Raw genomic sequence first — 18460 nt, 5'->3', positions numbered from 1 at the left:
CGCATCTCGGGATTTGCGGACCCATTGAAGTGAATAGGTACGGAATGTACATGAACGGTGCCCGTGAATTGCGGATCCGCAAATGTGGTCCGCAATACGGCCACGGAGTGCACACGTTCGTGTGCAAGAAGACTAAAAAGAGAAAGCATTTTCAGGGCAGCACTGGAATCTACTGCCGGATAACAAAAATGAAACACAAAGCGGTTTGAACAATATACGCCTTTAATTATATTCCATGAAAGGTAACAGTATTTGCAGTTCCCCCCCTTATTATGGATCTGGAGTTATATGCTCTGAAAAGATACAGAATCCTTCATGCAGAGAATCAGGTTTACATTTTTGCACATAAGCTATAGAATATACAACTGTACAATATTTACATTTTAAAATTAACATTTCAATGCAAATAGAAATATTCTGGATTTCCTAAAAAATAAATAAGAGAACAATACCCACACAAACTCTATGGTGAGAGCGGCCTATAAACCGCCCAATAGCACAAGTAGATACGTATAAATGGATCTGCCCAGTATGCGTTGCTGTACATTGGAAACATAGAGCGATTCTGTAAAATATAAAGATTGTATCGTAAAAGCTCAAACCGCTTTCATGGCATAAAAAAGCTCCTAATATTTGTTCTGAGCACAAGATTTAGGCCAGCTGAATCTTGGATGTGATTATTTTTTTATTTAAATATATTTTGGGGTCTGCATACCCTTAAAAAGAACGAAAAATGCTGCTCAGTGCAAGTAAAGTAACAAGGAAGGACGAGACGCCGACGCTGGAAAGAATCGTCACAGTAGGGTCAGGTCCGCACACATCAAGGATCGGGCGTGGTTTGCTATAAGCCTCGCAGAGACGAGGAAAATGCAGACTTTACCCTCTCTCTTTGGAATCTAAAAGTTAAAAAAGCAAGTACAAACCAGAGACTGAAATTGGAGCCTCCGGCCTGCATCAAATCCACAGTAACTTGAACGGAAATAAAGCAGTTTATAGCAAAATGTATTGTGCCAAGGGAGAGCACTCTTCTTCACGAACAGGCTCCAGAAGCAATTATGTTGAACCATTGGGCCCGATGCAGAGAAAGTTCTTCAGTTAAAGGGCATCTGTCAGCAGATTTGTACCTATGACACTGGCTGACCTGTTGCATGTGCGCTTGGCAGCTGAAGGAATCGGTGTTGGTCTTATGTTCATATGTGCCCGCATTGCTGATAAAAATTATGTTTTAATATATGCAAATGAGCATCTAGGAGCAACGGGGGCGTTGCTGTTACACCTAAAGGCTCTGCTCTCTGCAACTGCCACGCCCTCTGCACTTTGAATGACAGGACCAGGTGTGATGACGTTTACACTGCCTGGCCTGTCAGTGCAGAGGACGCGGCAGTTGCAGAGAGAGCAGAGCCTCTAGGTGTAATGACCACACCCCTGTTGCTCCTAGAGGCTCATTTGCATATAATAAAACATTATTTTTCTCAGCCATGCGGGCACATAGAACATGGGACCAACACAGATGTCTTCAGCTGCCAAGTGCACATGTAACAGGTCAGCCAGTGTCATAGGGAAATCTGCCGACAGATGCCCTGTAGGATAAATGTGCACTTGACGAGCACTGTCTGTGCTATGAGCCAGATAGAGGAGGATGTACTAAGTAAGTGATGGCCGTCCAGTCAGACCAGGGACAGCAAGCGACATGACATGATGATGCTTCTTACAACAGATGCAATTTAACCAGATGACACAATCACACAACCAACACTGCAAGTACATGATGACTGAACATGGCTATGAAATGGAGTTGCTGTTTCAGCCCTTACCTAAAAGTCAGGGCTTTATGTAGAGGGGAGGATCTCCATTGTCTATGAGGAACCACCAGCAAATGGTTTCGGTAAAGCTGACCATACACATTACATGTCAGCCAAACCCACATCCTAATGTGCATAGGGGTAACCCAACTGACCCCCTTTGCCTTACGTTAGGGTAAAATATTCCCATCTCTCTAGGGAATTAAACATGAACACTCGGCCCGTGAACACGTTTACAGAGGAGTCGAGAGAGACAGACGTACAGCCGCCAGCTATCTTATGGCCGGCATAAGACTTGCATAATTGTAGGACGTGACACGGTAGATAAAGGTTGATCTGCACCATGTGTGACTTATGTCCATCTCGGAGGCGTTGCAGTAGGTCTTCAATATTAAGTGGTCCCCATAATTGCCCACCTGGACAGATTTGCCCATAGCTCCATTTCTAGGTAATGGTTTTTACAGCAGAGGACGGCACCTACCACCTGCAGATCTGCTGATGCCTTTGTAGCGGTCAGTATCAGACCTGAATGTTCAGAGCCATCAGCAGGAGACACTGAACACAGGCCTAAGAAATGGCCGACCTGTGACAAAGAATAGACGATTGCTCACCTGACAGATCCCGCGCTGCCGCTCTGGTTCTTCTGGCAGGGTTCTGTTTTCCATGCTTCCGTGATGGCTGCTGTCAATCACTGACCACTTCAGTGTACAGCTGAGGCCAGTGATTGGCTGCAGCGGTCCCACATTGATGTGATGTCACCGCTGCAGCCAGGAAAATAGAGGCCGGCCAGGAGGATCGGGGCAGCAGAGTGGGATCTGTCAGGTAAATAATCATGTATTCTTTATTACAAGTAATTGACCCGTGTTGTCTGGTTTTCTCTTAAAAATTTTAAGCAGATTCATACAAGCTAATCCAACCTCCCCCTATGTGCAATGCAAGACCTACACCTATGATGTCACTAAGTATTATTACAGGGGACTAAGCTGTATACATATTGGAGAAGGTTCATGATGTCTCCTAAGTATTATTACAGGGGACTAAGCTGCTGCCCTGGCACCCGACACCTATAGCAGCAACTTATCTCCCAGGAGAACAATGGATCAGGCAGTTGAAATCCAACATCCCGATCCTTCTTTCCTCTGCCGTTATTAAACAGTCGGGAGACCCCCATACACATTAGATGGTTGCCAGGTTTGGCGGATGTTCATCTACTGCATATGTGCACCATAAGACATATGAGAAAAGATGATCTACACCAGGAATGTCAAACTCATGGCCCTCCAGCTGTTAAAAAACTACAACTCCCAGCATGCCCTGATAGCTGTAGACTGTCTGAGCATGATGGAAGTTGTAGTTCTACAACAGCTGGCACGTCACAAGTTTGATATCCCTAATCTACACTGTCTCCAGTGGCTAAAGATTTTATCTGCTGGGTTAATATTAGGCCTCTTCTACTACCGTAAAAACCTAAAGGGGTTATCCGGGAATTTGATATTCCCTGGAGTTAGACTCCTGTAGGCTGTTTGAAGAGACTGTGGCGCTCCTTTAGCGCTTTGACCTCTTTCCAGGCCAGTAACGTCACCGTACATCGGTCAAGTGGCCTAGATGCACCTAGTCACATCCAAGTGAATGGGGCTGAGCTGCAATACCAGTAACAGCCTCTATACAATGTACGGCGCTGTGCTTGGTAAGCGGTGAAGAGACTGCAACGCACACCATAGCTCCGGTGAGCCGTGACCTCCTCAAACAGCTGATCGGCAGGGTGCGGGGGTCGACCCCGGCTGATCTGATATTGATGACCCATCCTGAGGATAGGCAATCAATATCAAATTCCTGGATAACCCCCTTTAACACTATGATATAAGTGTGAATGTGACACATAATACTGTTGGTTGATTTTCCTCCATATCCAGAGCACAAAACGTGCTGTCATGAGGGACAACAGCAATCTACAACTTGTTTAAAACTTAAAAATTGTGAAAAGGGGATAAAGCAAAGGTTAAAGGGGTATTCCAGCCAACAATTAAGGTTGGAATGCCCCTTTAAGAATTTGGGATCTGCTTCCCTTGTCTTTTAGAGGTGGGACATGGAAAACAGAACAATATACAATTTCCAATACGTTTTCTTGCCACTTGCTTATATTCGCTGTAGCAGAGGATATCCTGGTACGCCCACCCAAGGAACTGCCCGGCGTGGACATGGTAGAAACACAAATTGTCCTATTTATCTAGGACGCAAAGTACAAAACAACAAAAACATTTTATAACGATTCCGCTATGTACAAGTACTAACTCTACAATGCCTCTATCCCCCGAGCGTAGGGACAAACATGGCTGCCTTGGACAGAAATGTGGGTGGCTAAGTATATTGCATACTTTGCCATGAGTACCCGCTAGCGCAGCTAATTTAAAGGGACACAGGCATCAAAATACAGAAAAACCCACTGGGGGGGGGGGGGGGGGAATCAAATATTTTTTTTTTTTGTAAACCATCTGAGTAGACATTATGACGGCCCTTAGCAAACGTGAATGTGGCAGGTGGGATTTCTAGCACTGTCTGCCACAGATGACCGGGGTGATGTGATGTGACATGTTCCTCTTTTTTCCATTAATGGTCCATACTAAATATCTGTAATATCTGTGAGCACTGCTCATGTTCTGCTGAGCCCAATAAGTTCAATGTAAGACGAATAGTAGATAAGTATCTGGACTTCGTCCCGCCGGTGAGCTTCCAATGGTACACCACACAGCGAGGAGGTCCCTGTAAAGTCCTGGGGGACTTCTACAGCTGCCCAATCCGTGTGTCAACGTTACATTACACATACAGAGAATCTGGTCTCGCTAGCTAATGAAATGGGGGTCCAGGTTCAGATACCTTATAGTATTGGAATATTTAACCCTTTACATATATACACTATACACACACAAGTCACCGTGTGAAGCACCGTGGATTTCTCATGCCTGTAAACAGCACGTAGGCAACGTCTGTAAGGCCATTAGCTTACATCAAGCACCATCTCCTAAGAGGGATTGTTAACCACCGCTAGTTGTAACGCGATTTTTGGACAATGCCGCTCAAACAGAAGAGATGCCGATGGAATTAGGAGTAAGGCAGTACAAACTAGCTCCTGCTCTGAATGGCCAGCATCATGTAATACTACATTTCCCCTCTAGTGGCCACTGCAGCTTCCTGAGCGATCACTGGGTGATCACCGGCTAGACACCAGGCGATCAGCTGACTGCACGCCTGGCATTGTCTTGATAAGAAAAACTCTTTATCTAAGGTCATTTTCAGACGAGCCCGTTCACTGCGGTGTGCAAGCGTGAATTCCCATAGCGAACTCTGCTCCTTTGGCTTCCCAACCTTACATCAGTACAAATCATTACAGCTAAGGTCAGTTAGAGACACACAGCATTATAAGTCATTATAACGCCACGCAGTCTGATCGAAGGAGCAGAGTACACTACGGGAATTCGTGCTCCCACGTGGAGCGTGCTTCATGTAGTGAACATACTCCTCTGAAACTGGCCGAATCCATCACAGGTTTGTAGACACGCAGGCCTACATACTTGGGATGGTGCCGTGCATGCTACAACCATGTTCTACTGCAAAGAGCTTGTTTGTCTTAAGGACCCCCCAAATGAAAGGTATTGTCCACACCTGACCACCTATCTCATTACACTGTTCCTATTCCACTCAAAGCCAAAAAATAAATAAAACAGAAGCAAAAGCGCTACAATAGGTATGAATGTAACAAAACTGGTATGCCCATCCATGGCCACCTGAGGAACTAACATAGGCATTCTATTCTGCTCCTCGTGGGCCGGTCTTCACTTGTGGTTTTGCTGGAAAATGCAATTTCTTGCTTTTTTCCCCAGAAAATAATGCTGCGAAAATAAACGATTATTACAGACAACACTGACAACGTGACGGTATGAGGCGACGGTACTGAACACTGGTTCTAACCACGCATTGATGGAGCATTGCATAAAGTCAGCTACAAATACCTGTACATATATATATATATATATATATATATATATATAGTGATTGAGGTCCTTGCGACGCCACCTTAGAGTGGATCATCCCGTCTCCACCCAGGTGACACAGCGGGCGTCATACCCAATGGCTGAATCAGCAAGAACAGGAGGCCTTTGGGAGACCTGGCGATCGCTGATTTGGACTGTTTAAGGCATAAATCCTACCAGTCGCTACGGTGACATATACACCGCATTCTTACATCATGCAGGGATGGATGCACTCGTCCTCTTGGGAACCAGCTGGAGGCACTCTACACAGAATTGTCTTGCCGACAAGCAGGCACAATTGTGTAATACCCCCCTTGCTGTTATACAGTTATATGTAGCGTCAATATAAGCCACCGCTACCTGATATATATACATGTATATACGTTTCGTATAAAATAGAAAAACTGTACAGAGGGCAGGCTAGCTTATAGATTCATTATTCAGTGGCTATTTGGGGAATGTGAAATAAACCAGATTTCCACAGCTGGCGGCAGCAGCAGGCTTGTCCTTCACGTCAGGGTCCAGCAGAGGATATACTGACAAAAGCAGCTTACAGGATAGCTATAGGCCCGCTGTGGCGGAAATGACGCTATGCTTTCGTACCATTCTAGGAGAAAAAAATGAAACCAGAGACAGGTATGGCGTTAGTGTTGTTTGCCGGAGGACAGGGGATATTTACATCGCGATGAGGAATTCGAGGGCGTCTTTAAGTTCACAATGGCCAGACTTCAAATAAAGAACATAAAAAAATAATAATAAAAAAAAAACAAAAAACTGGGAATCTGGAGAGTGAGGTGGATACCGCTATGGCAGACATTCGCACTGGGAGGAGGAGCGCTTGTGGTGCCGCCTGCTGAGGCATTTGCAGTCCAGGTTAATGTTGGTCCTATGACTCGTACCAGGAGTGATACTTGCATCACAATCACATAGGTTATTTCTTATTAGCGATTCTCCTCTTCCTTGTCGCTAGCATGTCATAGAAGGGATCTTTGCTAATACTTGCTCTACAGGAAGACAAAAAAAAATGGAGGAAAATGTTAGGAGAAAAGACAAAATCAATTACACCAGATAACGCCACAAAAAAAAGTCTTTCACCAAATATGACCATAACAGACCACTCAGATCAGGTTCTCCATTACTTTCCCCCAGATTACTATGGTACCTTTCATATTGCAGTCCATCGCCGATTTGCTCCAAAAACCACTTTTATACCATATGGTAATTAGGTTCTGCAAATGCCCAGGGGCGGCTTTTATGCCGCCGGTGCCCAGGCCTCTCGGCGCTTTGCTTACCAAACCCCTCCTCTTTCACCCCTCTGGCCCGTCCTTGTTTAATCCGATTACCTCCTCCTCTCCGTCTGTCTGTCTGATGGATAGGTCATCAGTATCTGATCGGTGGGGGTCCGACACCCGGTCAGCTGTTTCAGAAGGCAGCGGCACTCGCAGTAAGACCGCGGCCTTCTCGGAGCGCGATACCAAGAACAGCCACTATGCAATGGATGGCGCTGTGCTTGGTGAACTGACAGAAGACCGCGGCGCTATTGCAAACACCACTGCCTTCTCAAACAGCTGATCAGCAGGGGGTCCCAGGTGTCGGACCCCCACCGATCAGATACTGATGACCTAGAGCAGGCCTCCTCAAACTGCGGCCCTCCAGCTGTTGTAAAACTACAACTCCCACAATGCCCTACTGTAGGCGGTTACCTGTAGGCTGTTAGAGCATGCTGGGAGTTGTAGTTTTGCAACAGCTGGAGGGCCGCAGTTTGAGGATGCCTGACAGAGGATATGTCATCAGTAAAAACTTTCGGAAAACCTCTAACATGTTATCTAATATACAGGTGACACTAGGTCTAGTAGCTGCGAGTTCCGATCACCCGGCCTTCTAGCTCCCTGTCTCTGTGATGGCGATGACTCACTTTATGGACTTTATCCATTCCTCCTTCTCCTCGGGCGTCGGCGCAGATATTCTGTACACCACATGGTTTCCTTCCACCACTCTCCCGTCTGCTTCGGTTTTACAGGCTTTGATAACTTGTCCTTTGTGACTTGGATTGAATAACTCAAAGCAGTTCTGAAAAAATGGAGGAGGGACACATTATTAGTGCTGTCAGGCAGGAGACAAACCTAGAGGATGCATTACCGCCGAGAGATATCGAGCAGTCATCAGTCACAGGAGGGCTTGGCAGTCAGCTGCACAGATATGGATTCAGTTTAAAGCTACATTCACACTACTGTATTTGGGATCTGCATTTTTTGTGGATCTTTCACCCTCCCCATTCATTTCTATGGAATCCACAAAAATAACGGACATCATCTGTGTGTTGTCTGCATCTGTATGTCCGTTGCACAAAAGCTAGAACATGTCCTATTGCAAATGAAAAAGACGGACCGAATGAAGTCAAAATATCCGCAAAACAGAACAGATACAACACGAACGTCATCCATATTTTGCGGATCTGCGTTTTGCAGACCACAAAATACATACAGTCACGTGAATGCATCCTAACGCATACGTCTCAGACAGTTGTGACTGTCTATTCTCCGGACATGTCTGCCTTAGCAATTAGAACAACAATATCAGAGCTGATTTTCTTAGAACTGTGTTGTCCATTTATTCCTCCTGGAAACGTATTACTTAGGCTACTTTCATACTGGCGTTTTGGCTTTCCGTTTGTGAGATCCGTACAGGGCTCTCACAAGCGGTCCAAAACGGATCAGTTTTGCCCTAATGCATCCTGAATGGAAAAGGGTCCGCTCAGAAGGGATCAGTTTGCCTCCGTTCTGCCTCCATTCCGCTTTGGAGGCGGACCCCAAAACGAATTCGTTCTGACACACAATGTAAGTCAGAGGGGACTGTAAGAAGGTACCTGGAATCACCGTGGATGGAAGTTATGTGTCACCGAGGTTCCTGGCCTCGGTGAAGTAAGAGCCGGTATTTTATGTGTCAGCAGCAGCTATTGCTAACTGACACCTTGCGATTTAGCATGGCTGTCATAGCTGATCCAGGACAGCTCTGACTGGGAGTAGTCAAAGTGCTGGGTGGGTGACTACTCCCCATGTTCCAGGCTGTGTTTTTCCAGGCGTAAAAACCAGCACTGCCAGGTGTGTGTATTTACCTCCCTCTGACGTTTTGCTGTGCTGGGATTTGAGGTTTGAGCCGGGCTGGAGGACTCAGGCCCCTCTAAAGGCGAACAGGCCACCTATGGACTTGATGAGGCTGAACTGCTAACAGGGTGTGAATGAACACCCAGGAGAAAAGGTGACTTTTATTGTTTATGGACTTTCCTTGTGTGTTAACAAACACCATCCACCTGCGTTTTGTGATACACCTTATCTGCATTTTGTTATACACCAATGTGTGAAGAAACAGCGGTGTTTGATTCAAGAACTGTGTATTATAATGCATCCGCTAGTCCTAACTACCAGAGCGAATCCCCACAGGACGAATCCGTTTTCTTTGACACAATCTGGCACAATAGAAAACGGATCCGTCCTCCATTGACTTTCAATGTCTTGGCTATGCTAAAGATAATACAAACGGATCAGTTCTGAACGGATGCAGATGGTTGTATTATCCGAACGGATCCGTCTGTGCAGATTCATGACGGATCCGCACCAAACGCGAGTGTGAACGTAGCCTTAGTTGACAACTACTTGTTACCATTCCCCTTATCAAGCCTACAACACTAAAGGTCCTTTTACACAGATCGATCTTTTAGGCAATTATTGGGAACAAACCAAACATTCCTGATAATTGCCTGATTGTCAGCAGAAAGGAGGGCTGCATTTACATGTTGTATGGAGACAAGCAATAGCTGCAGGGATCGGTCGTCCTCATTCAGAATCATTGTTGCTGGGCAGCAAATCCCTGTTCACACAGCACCATCAGCTGCACAGAAATGACGACTTTAGATGCCTACAGAACAGGATCAACGAACGTGTGGGTGATCGCTGGCACCTTTTACCACGGCCAATTTTTAGGTTACGAGAGTTTATACAAATGCTCATCCCCGATAATATGCCAGATCATCTGTCCATGTAAAAGGACCTTAACAACGTCCAATGTCCGACTATGCAGGCACGCACCCTACTAACCTCCATCTTGAAGGAGGTGACTAAGAAAAAATAAAAGAAAAAACACTCACTGGTTTACGAGGATCTTCAACTTCTCTGATGCTTAGATTTTCCAAAGGAATTATCCCTCTAGGCTCTTTATCCTGTAGAAGTATACAATGCATGAATAAACTAGTAAAAACTTAGAGGTATTCTGTCACCAAGTTTTAGGCTATAGAGATGCGGACATGCACGGCTAGATCGCCGCTAGCATGTCCGCAATATATGTGTCCTATAGGGCTGTGTGGTTTTATTTTCTTTAAAAAAGGATTTTAGAGATATGTAAATGAGCCTTGTAAGGTGACCAAGGGGCTGTGCGAACCTCCCTGGTGCCCAGCCGTGCCCGCCTGTGAAGGAGCCCAGCACCGCCTGTGTCCTCCGAATCTCCTCCTTTCGTCATCGATAGATAGCCGTAATCTAGCGATGCGCGAGCTCGCGCATGCGCAGTTCCTTCCCAGCATTGCGCATCGCAAGATTACGGCTATCTAACGGTGACGAAAGGAGGAGATTCTGAGGACACAGGCGGTGCTGGGCTCCTTCACAGGCGGGCACGGCTGGGCACCAGGAAGGTTCGTACAGCCGCTTGGTCACCTTACAAGACTAATTTACATATCTCTAAAATCCATTTTTTTAAGAAAATAAAAGCACACAGCCCTATAGGACAGGTATATTGCAGACATGCTAGCGGCGATCTAGCCGTGCATGTCCGCATCTCTATAACCTAAAACTTGGTGACAGAATCCCTTTAATTATTTACTTCTAATGACCTCCAGATCTAGTGATGGTGAAGTTAGTTAGCTGTCCACCAGGGGGAGTCAACATGCAGGCTATAAAGAAGGAAGCTGATAGGGAAACTGTGGATGGATGCAAGGGTGGATTTCGAAGCATGAAGTTTGGGATTTTTTTTTTAGCTGAATCATGGTATACAACTAGTTAATAACACACACATCCGTTTTTAGATGGATTATTGCGTTGCACTCAGAACCTGGCATGTGTTGTGAATGGGGAAAGGAGAGTCTGCTGGTAGGTGGCTTATCACGCTAAGAACAAAAGGATTGGACATGTTGAAATCTAACATGCCCGACCCTACATTTATTGTGTACATCAGGAAAGCTCAGAATGTAGGCTAAACGTGTGTGTGTGTGTGTATATATATATATATATATAAATCCCCAACAGTGTCACCAGCAAAGCACCCCTACACCATCACACCTCCTCCTCCATGCTTCATGGTGGGAACCAGGCATGTAGAGTCCATCCGTTCACCTTTTCTGCGTCGCACAAAGACACGGTGGTTGGAACCAAAGATCTCAAATTTGGACTCAGACCAAAGCACAGATTTCCACTGGTCTAATGTCCATTCCTTGTGTTCTTTAGCCCAAACATGTCTCTTCTGCTTGTTGCCTGTCCTTAGCAGTGGTTTCCTAGCAGATATTCTACCATGAAGGCCTGATTCACACAGTCTCCTCTTAAGAGTTGTTCTAGAGATGTGTCTGCTGCTAGAACTCTGTGTGGCATTGACCTGGTCTCTAATCTGAGCTGCTGTTAACCTGCGATTTCTGAGGCTGGGGACTCGGATGAACTTATCCTCCGCAGCAGAGGTGACTCTTGGTCTTCCTTTCCTGGGGCGGTCCGCATGTGAGCCAGTTTCTTTGTAGCACTTGATTGTTTTTGTGACTGCACTTGGGGACACTTTCAAAGTTTTCCCAATTTTTCAGACTGACTGACCTTCATTTCTTAAAGTAATGATGGCCACTCGTTTTTCTTTACTTAGCTGCTTTTTTCTTGCCATAATACAAATTCTAACAGCCTATTCAGTAGGACTATCAGCTGTGTATCCACCTGACTTCTCCACAACGCAACTGATGGTCCCAACCCCATTTACAAGGCAAGAAATCCCACTTATTAAACCTGACAGGGCACACCTGTGAAGTGAAAACCATTGCAGGTGACTACCTCTTGAAGCTCATCAAGAGAATGCCAAGAGTGTGCAAAGCAGTAATCAAAGCAAAAGGTGGCTACTTTGAAGAACCTAGAATATGACATATTTTCAGTTGTTTCACACTTTTTTGTTATGTATATAATTCCACATGTGTTACCGTATTTTTCGCCGTATAAGACGCACTTTTTCCCCCCCAAAAGTGGGGGGAAAATAGCAGTGCGTCTTATACGGCGAATGCAGCTTATTTTGCGATTTGCGAATTTTCGTGCGAATTTTTTTGCGCAAATTATTTTGCGTTTTTTTAATGATACACCCGCCGCGATGCCGCGCGGCGGGTGTATCAGCTGTGAGGGAGGAGGGGCTGGGGGCCGGCGTCTGCTTTTATAATGACAGCGGGGCCCGTGCAGTGACTATTCTACTACACGGGCCCCACTCACTGTATAATCGTATGTCTAATAGTAAATAGTTATGTACATAATCGCATAATGAGCGGAGTACTTACAACTACAAACGCTCGCCGAGAGGAGGGAGGAGGCAGGCTGGGAGGACGGGCGCTGGCAGTGTGTGAGTCATACGTCACGCGCCTGCGCCGCCCACTTTATGAATGAAGCAGGCGGCGTGGGCGCATGACGTATGACTCACGTTGCCAGCGCCTGTCCTCCCGGCCTGCCTCCTGCCTCCTCCCTCCTCTCGGCGAGCGCTTGTAGTTGTAAGTACTCCGCTCATTATGCGATTATGCACATAACTATTTACTATTAGACATACGATTATACAGTGAGCGGGGCCTGTGTAGTAGAATACAGTCACTGCATGGGCCCCGCTGTCATTATAAAACCAGATGCCGGCCCCCAGCCCTGTATTGAGGGTCATTCACTACAGGGACACTTATGGAGGGGATCTGTGGATGACATATAGCATAAGATGCTATATATGTGTCATCCACAGATCCCCCCCATAACTGTCATACACAGAGACCCCAATAAGAGCCACCCACAGATCCCCCATAAGTGTCACCCACAGATCCCCCATAAGTGTCACCCACAGATCCCCCATAAGTGTCACCCACAGATCCCCATAAGTGTCACCCACAGATCCCCCATAACAGTGCGTCACCCACAGATCCCCCATAACAGTGCGTCACCCACAGATCCCCCATAACAGTGCGTCACCCACAGATCCCCCATAACAGTGCGTCACCCACAGATCCCCCATAACAGTGCGTCACCCACAGATCCCCCATAACAGTGCCATCCACAGACCACAATTAGTTCAAAACCCACCAAAAGCAGACCTTTTGGTTCAAAATATTTTTTTTCTTATTTTCCTCCTCAAAAACCTAGGTGCGTCTTATAGGCCGGTGCGTCTTATACGGCGAAAAATACGGTAATTCATAGTTTTGATGCCTTCAGTGCGAATCTACAATTTCCATAGTCATGAAAATAAAGAAAACTCTTTGAATGAGAAGGTGTGTCCAAACTTTTGGTCTGTACTGTATGCTAAAGGGGGTTGTCTCATCTAAGACATGGGTGGCAGATTGCTAGGATTTGGCACCAATGTCAGATAGGTATGGGTCCAGCTCTGGGACCCGTGCCTATCTCGAGAACAGGTATCATACTGCGCCTGTGCAGCATGCTCACCTTCCATTTCTATGGGAGTTCCGAAAACAGCCGAGTGAGCGCTGTCAGCTATATTAGGAGGTCCCATAGAAATTAATGGAGGGTACAGTGCGCAAGCGCAGTCACGGCTCCATTTACTTTTTTGGGACTACTTGAGATGCTTGCCTATTTTCAGCACTCCTGTAGAAAAGAATGGAGGGTGGCTGTGCAAGAGGTACCATTCTGGAGATAGAAGTGGGTTCCAAGGGTAGGTAGGACTCGCACCTAGCATTGGTGGCATATCCTAGCAATGTTTAAGTTGAGACAATACCTTTTATCAAAGGCCAAGGATGCAAAGTGCATATAGGCTTAGGTTACATTTGGGACTGTGAAAGAACCGCTTTAAGAGTGCAATAAAGTTCTAATATTGTCTCCCGGCTTTTGAGATTTCACTTGAGGGACCAGAGCTACTTACCGTGGTGTATTCAAAGTAGTAAAGGCAGTTATCGGTCAAGATGAACCACCGACGTTTCCACGTCTTCACTCTTCCTCCTGGAGACACAAAGATCACACTATTGAGGAACCATCCCGAGAATGGCCGGTTCGCAAAAAAAAAAAAAAAAAAAAAAACAACCTCCACAGCTTAATCTGGTCACACTCGGAAGAGACCTGGCCCCTTTCATGGAGCTGTCATCTGTGTAGGAACATGTGCTTTCCATCTATCCAGAGCACATTCAAGCCTCTCTACCAAACTGCGGGGGGGAAATAACATATCCGCCCAACGGCCTTTATGAATTTCCCAAAAGGGCTCTCCGTTATTTCATAGCTTTGTCATAAAGTTCTCGCACTAGGAGAATTCCTGACTACATGACGGGATCTTTTCGTCTTCTATTGTGCGTGACCAAATCTTAAAAAAAAAAAAAAAAGACTAGCTCTGGAAGAAATCCAGGAGCGATCCCTCAAGAGAATATCTTAAGGCATGTTTGTGAGCAGGGATGGAGTCATCCAATATCTCAATTAACTGGGGCATACTCATTTCAGAAAAAAAAACAACAAAAAAAAAGGCTAACTCTGGACGACAGGAATAGCTTCCACCTGTTTTACATTTTACGGGCAAGAAAAGGAGGTCTGGATTTAACCCTTTCTACTGCTGAGGACTGGCTGGCTGCGTGCAATGTGCTCTTCCATCCTTCAATACTTTGTAAAAGGGGGGGGGGGAATAAAAAAGTTTTAAGAACAGATAACATTTCAGAATTACAGAAAAAGCAGATGCAAGCCTGGAACGAACAAACAATGTCTGGACACGACAGTGAAGATGACAGCAGCCGATGGAAACGCAGACCGTGACTTGTAGGCATGGGTGTTCATAAAGCGATGCAAACTCATGCTTCTTTGCCCATTGCTTGATCTTTTTTTTTTTTTTTTTTTTTTTATATTTTTTGCATTAGTGGAGGCAACCTATGGGTTCTTCAGCCTGGCATATCAGTCACAACGGCTGGAGAGCCTTGCAGATCGCCGCTCCAATTTGACAGCATATTGCCTATGGTAAAGAGGACTCCCATTTAGGAGACTGCAGTCTGTTTTCAGCTTTATCTCCTTTCGCTTGACAGGTCAGAGACTTAAAGACGTCTTATAAATCCATTATCCGGGCCTTAACTTCATTACAGATTAATGTCATTACGGATCACGTCGTTAGAGGAGGAGAATATGACATTATACACCTATGTACGGCCCATCTGACTGCTGATGGAGTCGCTTGGCCACCATGCAGGAAAGGCAGCGTCTCCTCTTACAGATGGAATCAGTTCATTTGTATTACGGGAGGCGGAGAAGAAAGAATTACAGCTTATTTTCCACAGAACGTCCCTGATCACCCGCGGTTGTTTTAGGATATGGTGTTTAAGGATTCTCAATTTCCTTAGAATGTCTTACAGTATATTCCCCTCCTTTTAAACATCATCCATCTCTTCCTAAGTAACTAGTAATAACGAAGCCTCTGAGATGCATGCTAGTTTCTAAAGGGTGGCCAAGGGGCACTCTTGGGAATATCAGTTCACCACACAATATGGGGGTCATATTTGACAAAAAAAACAAAAACAAACGGGTATTTACTGATCATTTTATACAAGGAAGGATTATTTTTTTTCCCCCTAAGACTACTTTCACACTAGCGGCACAGACCTCCGGCAGGCTGTTCCGTCGGGTGAACAGGCTGTCGGATCCGTCCTGCCGCTAGTGACCGTGTGCCCCCGGACTGCCGCTCCGTCCCCATTGACTATAATGGGGACGGGGGCGGAGTTTCGGCAGAGGCACAGCAACGCACGGTGAGAGGCTGCCGGAATAAAACTACAACATATCCAACATTTATTCCGGCAGCCTCTCGCCGTGCCTCCGCCCCGCCCCATTATAGTCAATGGGGACGGAGTGGTAGTCCGGGGGCACACGGTCACTAGTGGCAGGACGGATCCGACAGCCTGTTCACCCGACGGAACAGCCTGCCGGAGTTCCGTGCCGCTAGTGTGAAAGTAGCCTAAGTGAGGAAAATTGGCAGCTCTATCTGTCCGACCAAACCCCGGCATTCATGCCAGAAAGCAGCTGGATCACCACCGGATCCCATTACAATCAATGAGGATCTACCAGTGAATGGCAGTATCCGGCAATGCCGGATACGGTGAAAACACTCTGCCGGAACAGCCTGCCGAATTTCATAACGCAGATGTGAACATACCCTAGGACTGTGTTCACATCTGTGCTAATATTTCCATTGTTCTGCATTGACAATAACAGATCAAACGATGAATAAGAATGGTGCCCGACAGATCCCACTGATTATACGGAGGACATGGTAGCCATCAGGCAGCCTGGCATTTATATGGTAAAACAGCACTGCACTCATTTTTCATTATTTTTTTTTACGGAATTTGTGACAGAGGCTCCTAATGCAAATGTGAATACAGCCCAAGGCCACTTTCACACAGTCAGTGTTTTCCATCAATGATTGTGAGCCAAAACCAGGAGGTGCAGATCTTTCCATTATACCTCGCTTAGGCCTCATGCGCACGACCGTATTTTAGTTCTGCATTCGATCCACGGATTAAATGCAGACCCATTCATTTCAATGTGGCCAGCACACAGTGGTGCTGTCCGCATCCATATGTCTGCCCTGCAAGATAATAGAACATGTCAATGGAGCCTGCAGAACTTGCGGTATGCACATGCACGGTATCCGTAGTTTGCAGATCTGCGGTTTGGGGACCGCAAAACGGAGACAGTTGTGTGCAGGAGGCTTTAGGCTTCACTCTTGGTTTTGGCTCACAATCGCTGACTGTTTAAACAGAGCCTAAGAGACGTTATTATGAGGTGTCCTTTTTTTACTGTCTATTTTTGAAGACGACCGGCTAATTATGTGGGATAAATATATCGACATATACACACTTGTCAGTATCAGCAAGACCAGTGAATGAGGACAGCGGATGCTCCAGTGGGTGACGAGCAAAGGACAATGTGGTGGCAAAACACATTTGTGCGGTCATGCCGTCAGACCTGTCACTTTCGAGCAAACATTTGCAACTTTCCCACTTATTACGTCGCGCTCAACACTTTTCTAAAAAGTAGTAGGCAGGGGGTGCATCTATGTGGTGTGACAGGGGGCACCTGTCGGCAGATTTGTACCTGTGAAACTGGTTGATCTGTTACATGGGCACTCGGCAGCTGAAGGCATCTGTGTTGGACGGATGGCCCCATGTCAAAAATTAAAAAATTAAGTTTTAATATATGCAAATGAGCCTCTAGGAGCAACAGGGGTGTGGCCATTACACCTAGAGGCTCTGCTCTTCTGCTACTGCAGCACCCTCTACATTGTGATGGACAGGGCCAGACAGGTGTGATGACGTGTTCACTGCCTGGGCCTGTCAATCTCAGCCATGCGGGCACATATGAACATGGGACCAACACAGATGCCTTCAGCTGCCAAGCGCACATGTAACAGGTCAGCCAGTGTCATAGGTACAAAACTGCTGACAGATGCCCTTTAAGATAACTTGCGCCAGAAAACTTTGTAAACCTGAAATTTATGCCAGCTCTTGGCTGGTATAAAACTTCTGCCTTAAAGACCTCCGACCACGTGCCAAAATGTAGAGAGTCCGGTATATGAAACGCCAGCCTTGATTAATTTTCTTCCTATGTGTCTGCAATCAGCCCCTTGATTTGCATATATTGGGGGAAATCGGTTTCCTGTTATTACGTACGCGCTACATCTGTCAGGGGTGCAATAGGCATCCAGACGTGGCAAACTAATGATTTCCACAGAGAAATCACTAGTACATTTCTAAGACCTAGCAGGAGAAAGAATTAAAAGAGATAATGAGAAAAGCAGGAACCCAAAGCTTGAGGGCCTCATGTCCTGTCCTGATTTAAGCATTTTTGCTTTCACTCCAAAAGAAATCTCTACCCAGAAGTGCTGAAACAGATGTCAAGAGAAAAACCAGCGCCGTTCCCGCAAACTACCGGACACAAGACTAGTCAGCAAAGAAAAGTCAAAGGGTTTATCATTTTAGGACATGGTTCCCATAAAACATCTACAGGAAGCCGGTGTCCAAAAGAATTATACTGGCATGCTCCAATGAAAGCCTATGGTGGACTTAGAACTGGACGGGAAATTCACCTCCTGGGAACCATATAAGAAAAGACAAATGAATGGAACTGAACTTGTGGTTCCCGAGCAGAGATTTTCTAAAAACAAGTATTACGGGTCCAGGAATGAGTAGACACCCATCACCAAGGACAAGACTGGATGCAGGTCTGGGAGACAGGCTTATCTCCTCGGACAGGACACCATCCGGTCAGTAGCACTACATACAGATATGTTACTATAAAGCCATGTACTAGAGCCTTAGGAGTTGGTGTAAAAAGTGCATGAGGCCTAAAAGTCATAAAATGGGTACAGTGAAGGTGATGGGCACTCACATGTTAGGGCCACATA

The 18460-nt window shown here is 45.9% G+C and overlaps 1 protein-coding gene across 1 annotated transcript in view; it reads right to left on the bottom strand.

Moving 5' to 3' along the window:
- Positions 1–210: 210 nt before the first annotated feature.
- The window catches only part of LOC122944617 (cytohesin-3), a 62471-nt gene continuing 44221 nt past the window's right edge, over positions 211–18460 (bottom strand). Inside the window, exons 9-13 of the mRNA XM_044303078.1 lie at positions 13955–14031; positions 9975–10046; positions 7746–7900; positions 1574–6834; positions 211–1141 (exon numbers count right to left, since the gene is read on the bottom strand). Of these exons, the coding sequence (XP_044159013.1) occupies positions 6762–6834; positions 7746–7900; positions 9975–10046; positions 13955–14031 (377 nt within the window). The 3' untranslated portion in view covers positions 211–1141; positions 1574–6761. The remainder of the gene's footprint in view (positions 1142–1573; positions 6835–7745; positions 7901–9974; positions 10047–13954; positions 14032–18460) is intronic.

The sequence above is a fragment of the Bufo gargarizans genome, chromosome 8, assembly GCF_014858855.1.
Source record: "Bufo gargarizans isolate SCDJY-AF-19 chromosome 8, ASM1485885v1, whole genome shotgun sequence".
In the NCBI taxonomy this organism is placed as follows: Eukaryota; Metazoa; Chordata; class Amphibia; order Anura; family Bufonidae; genus Bufo; species Bufo gargarizans.
The sequence above is the reverse complement of the archived record's forward strand: the minus strand, read 5'-3'. Positions and strand labels throughout refer to the sequence as shown.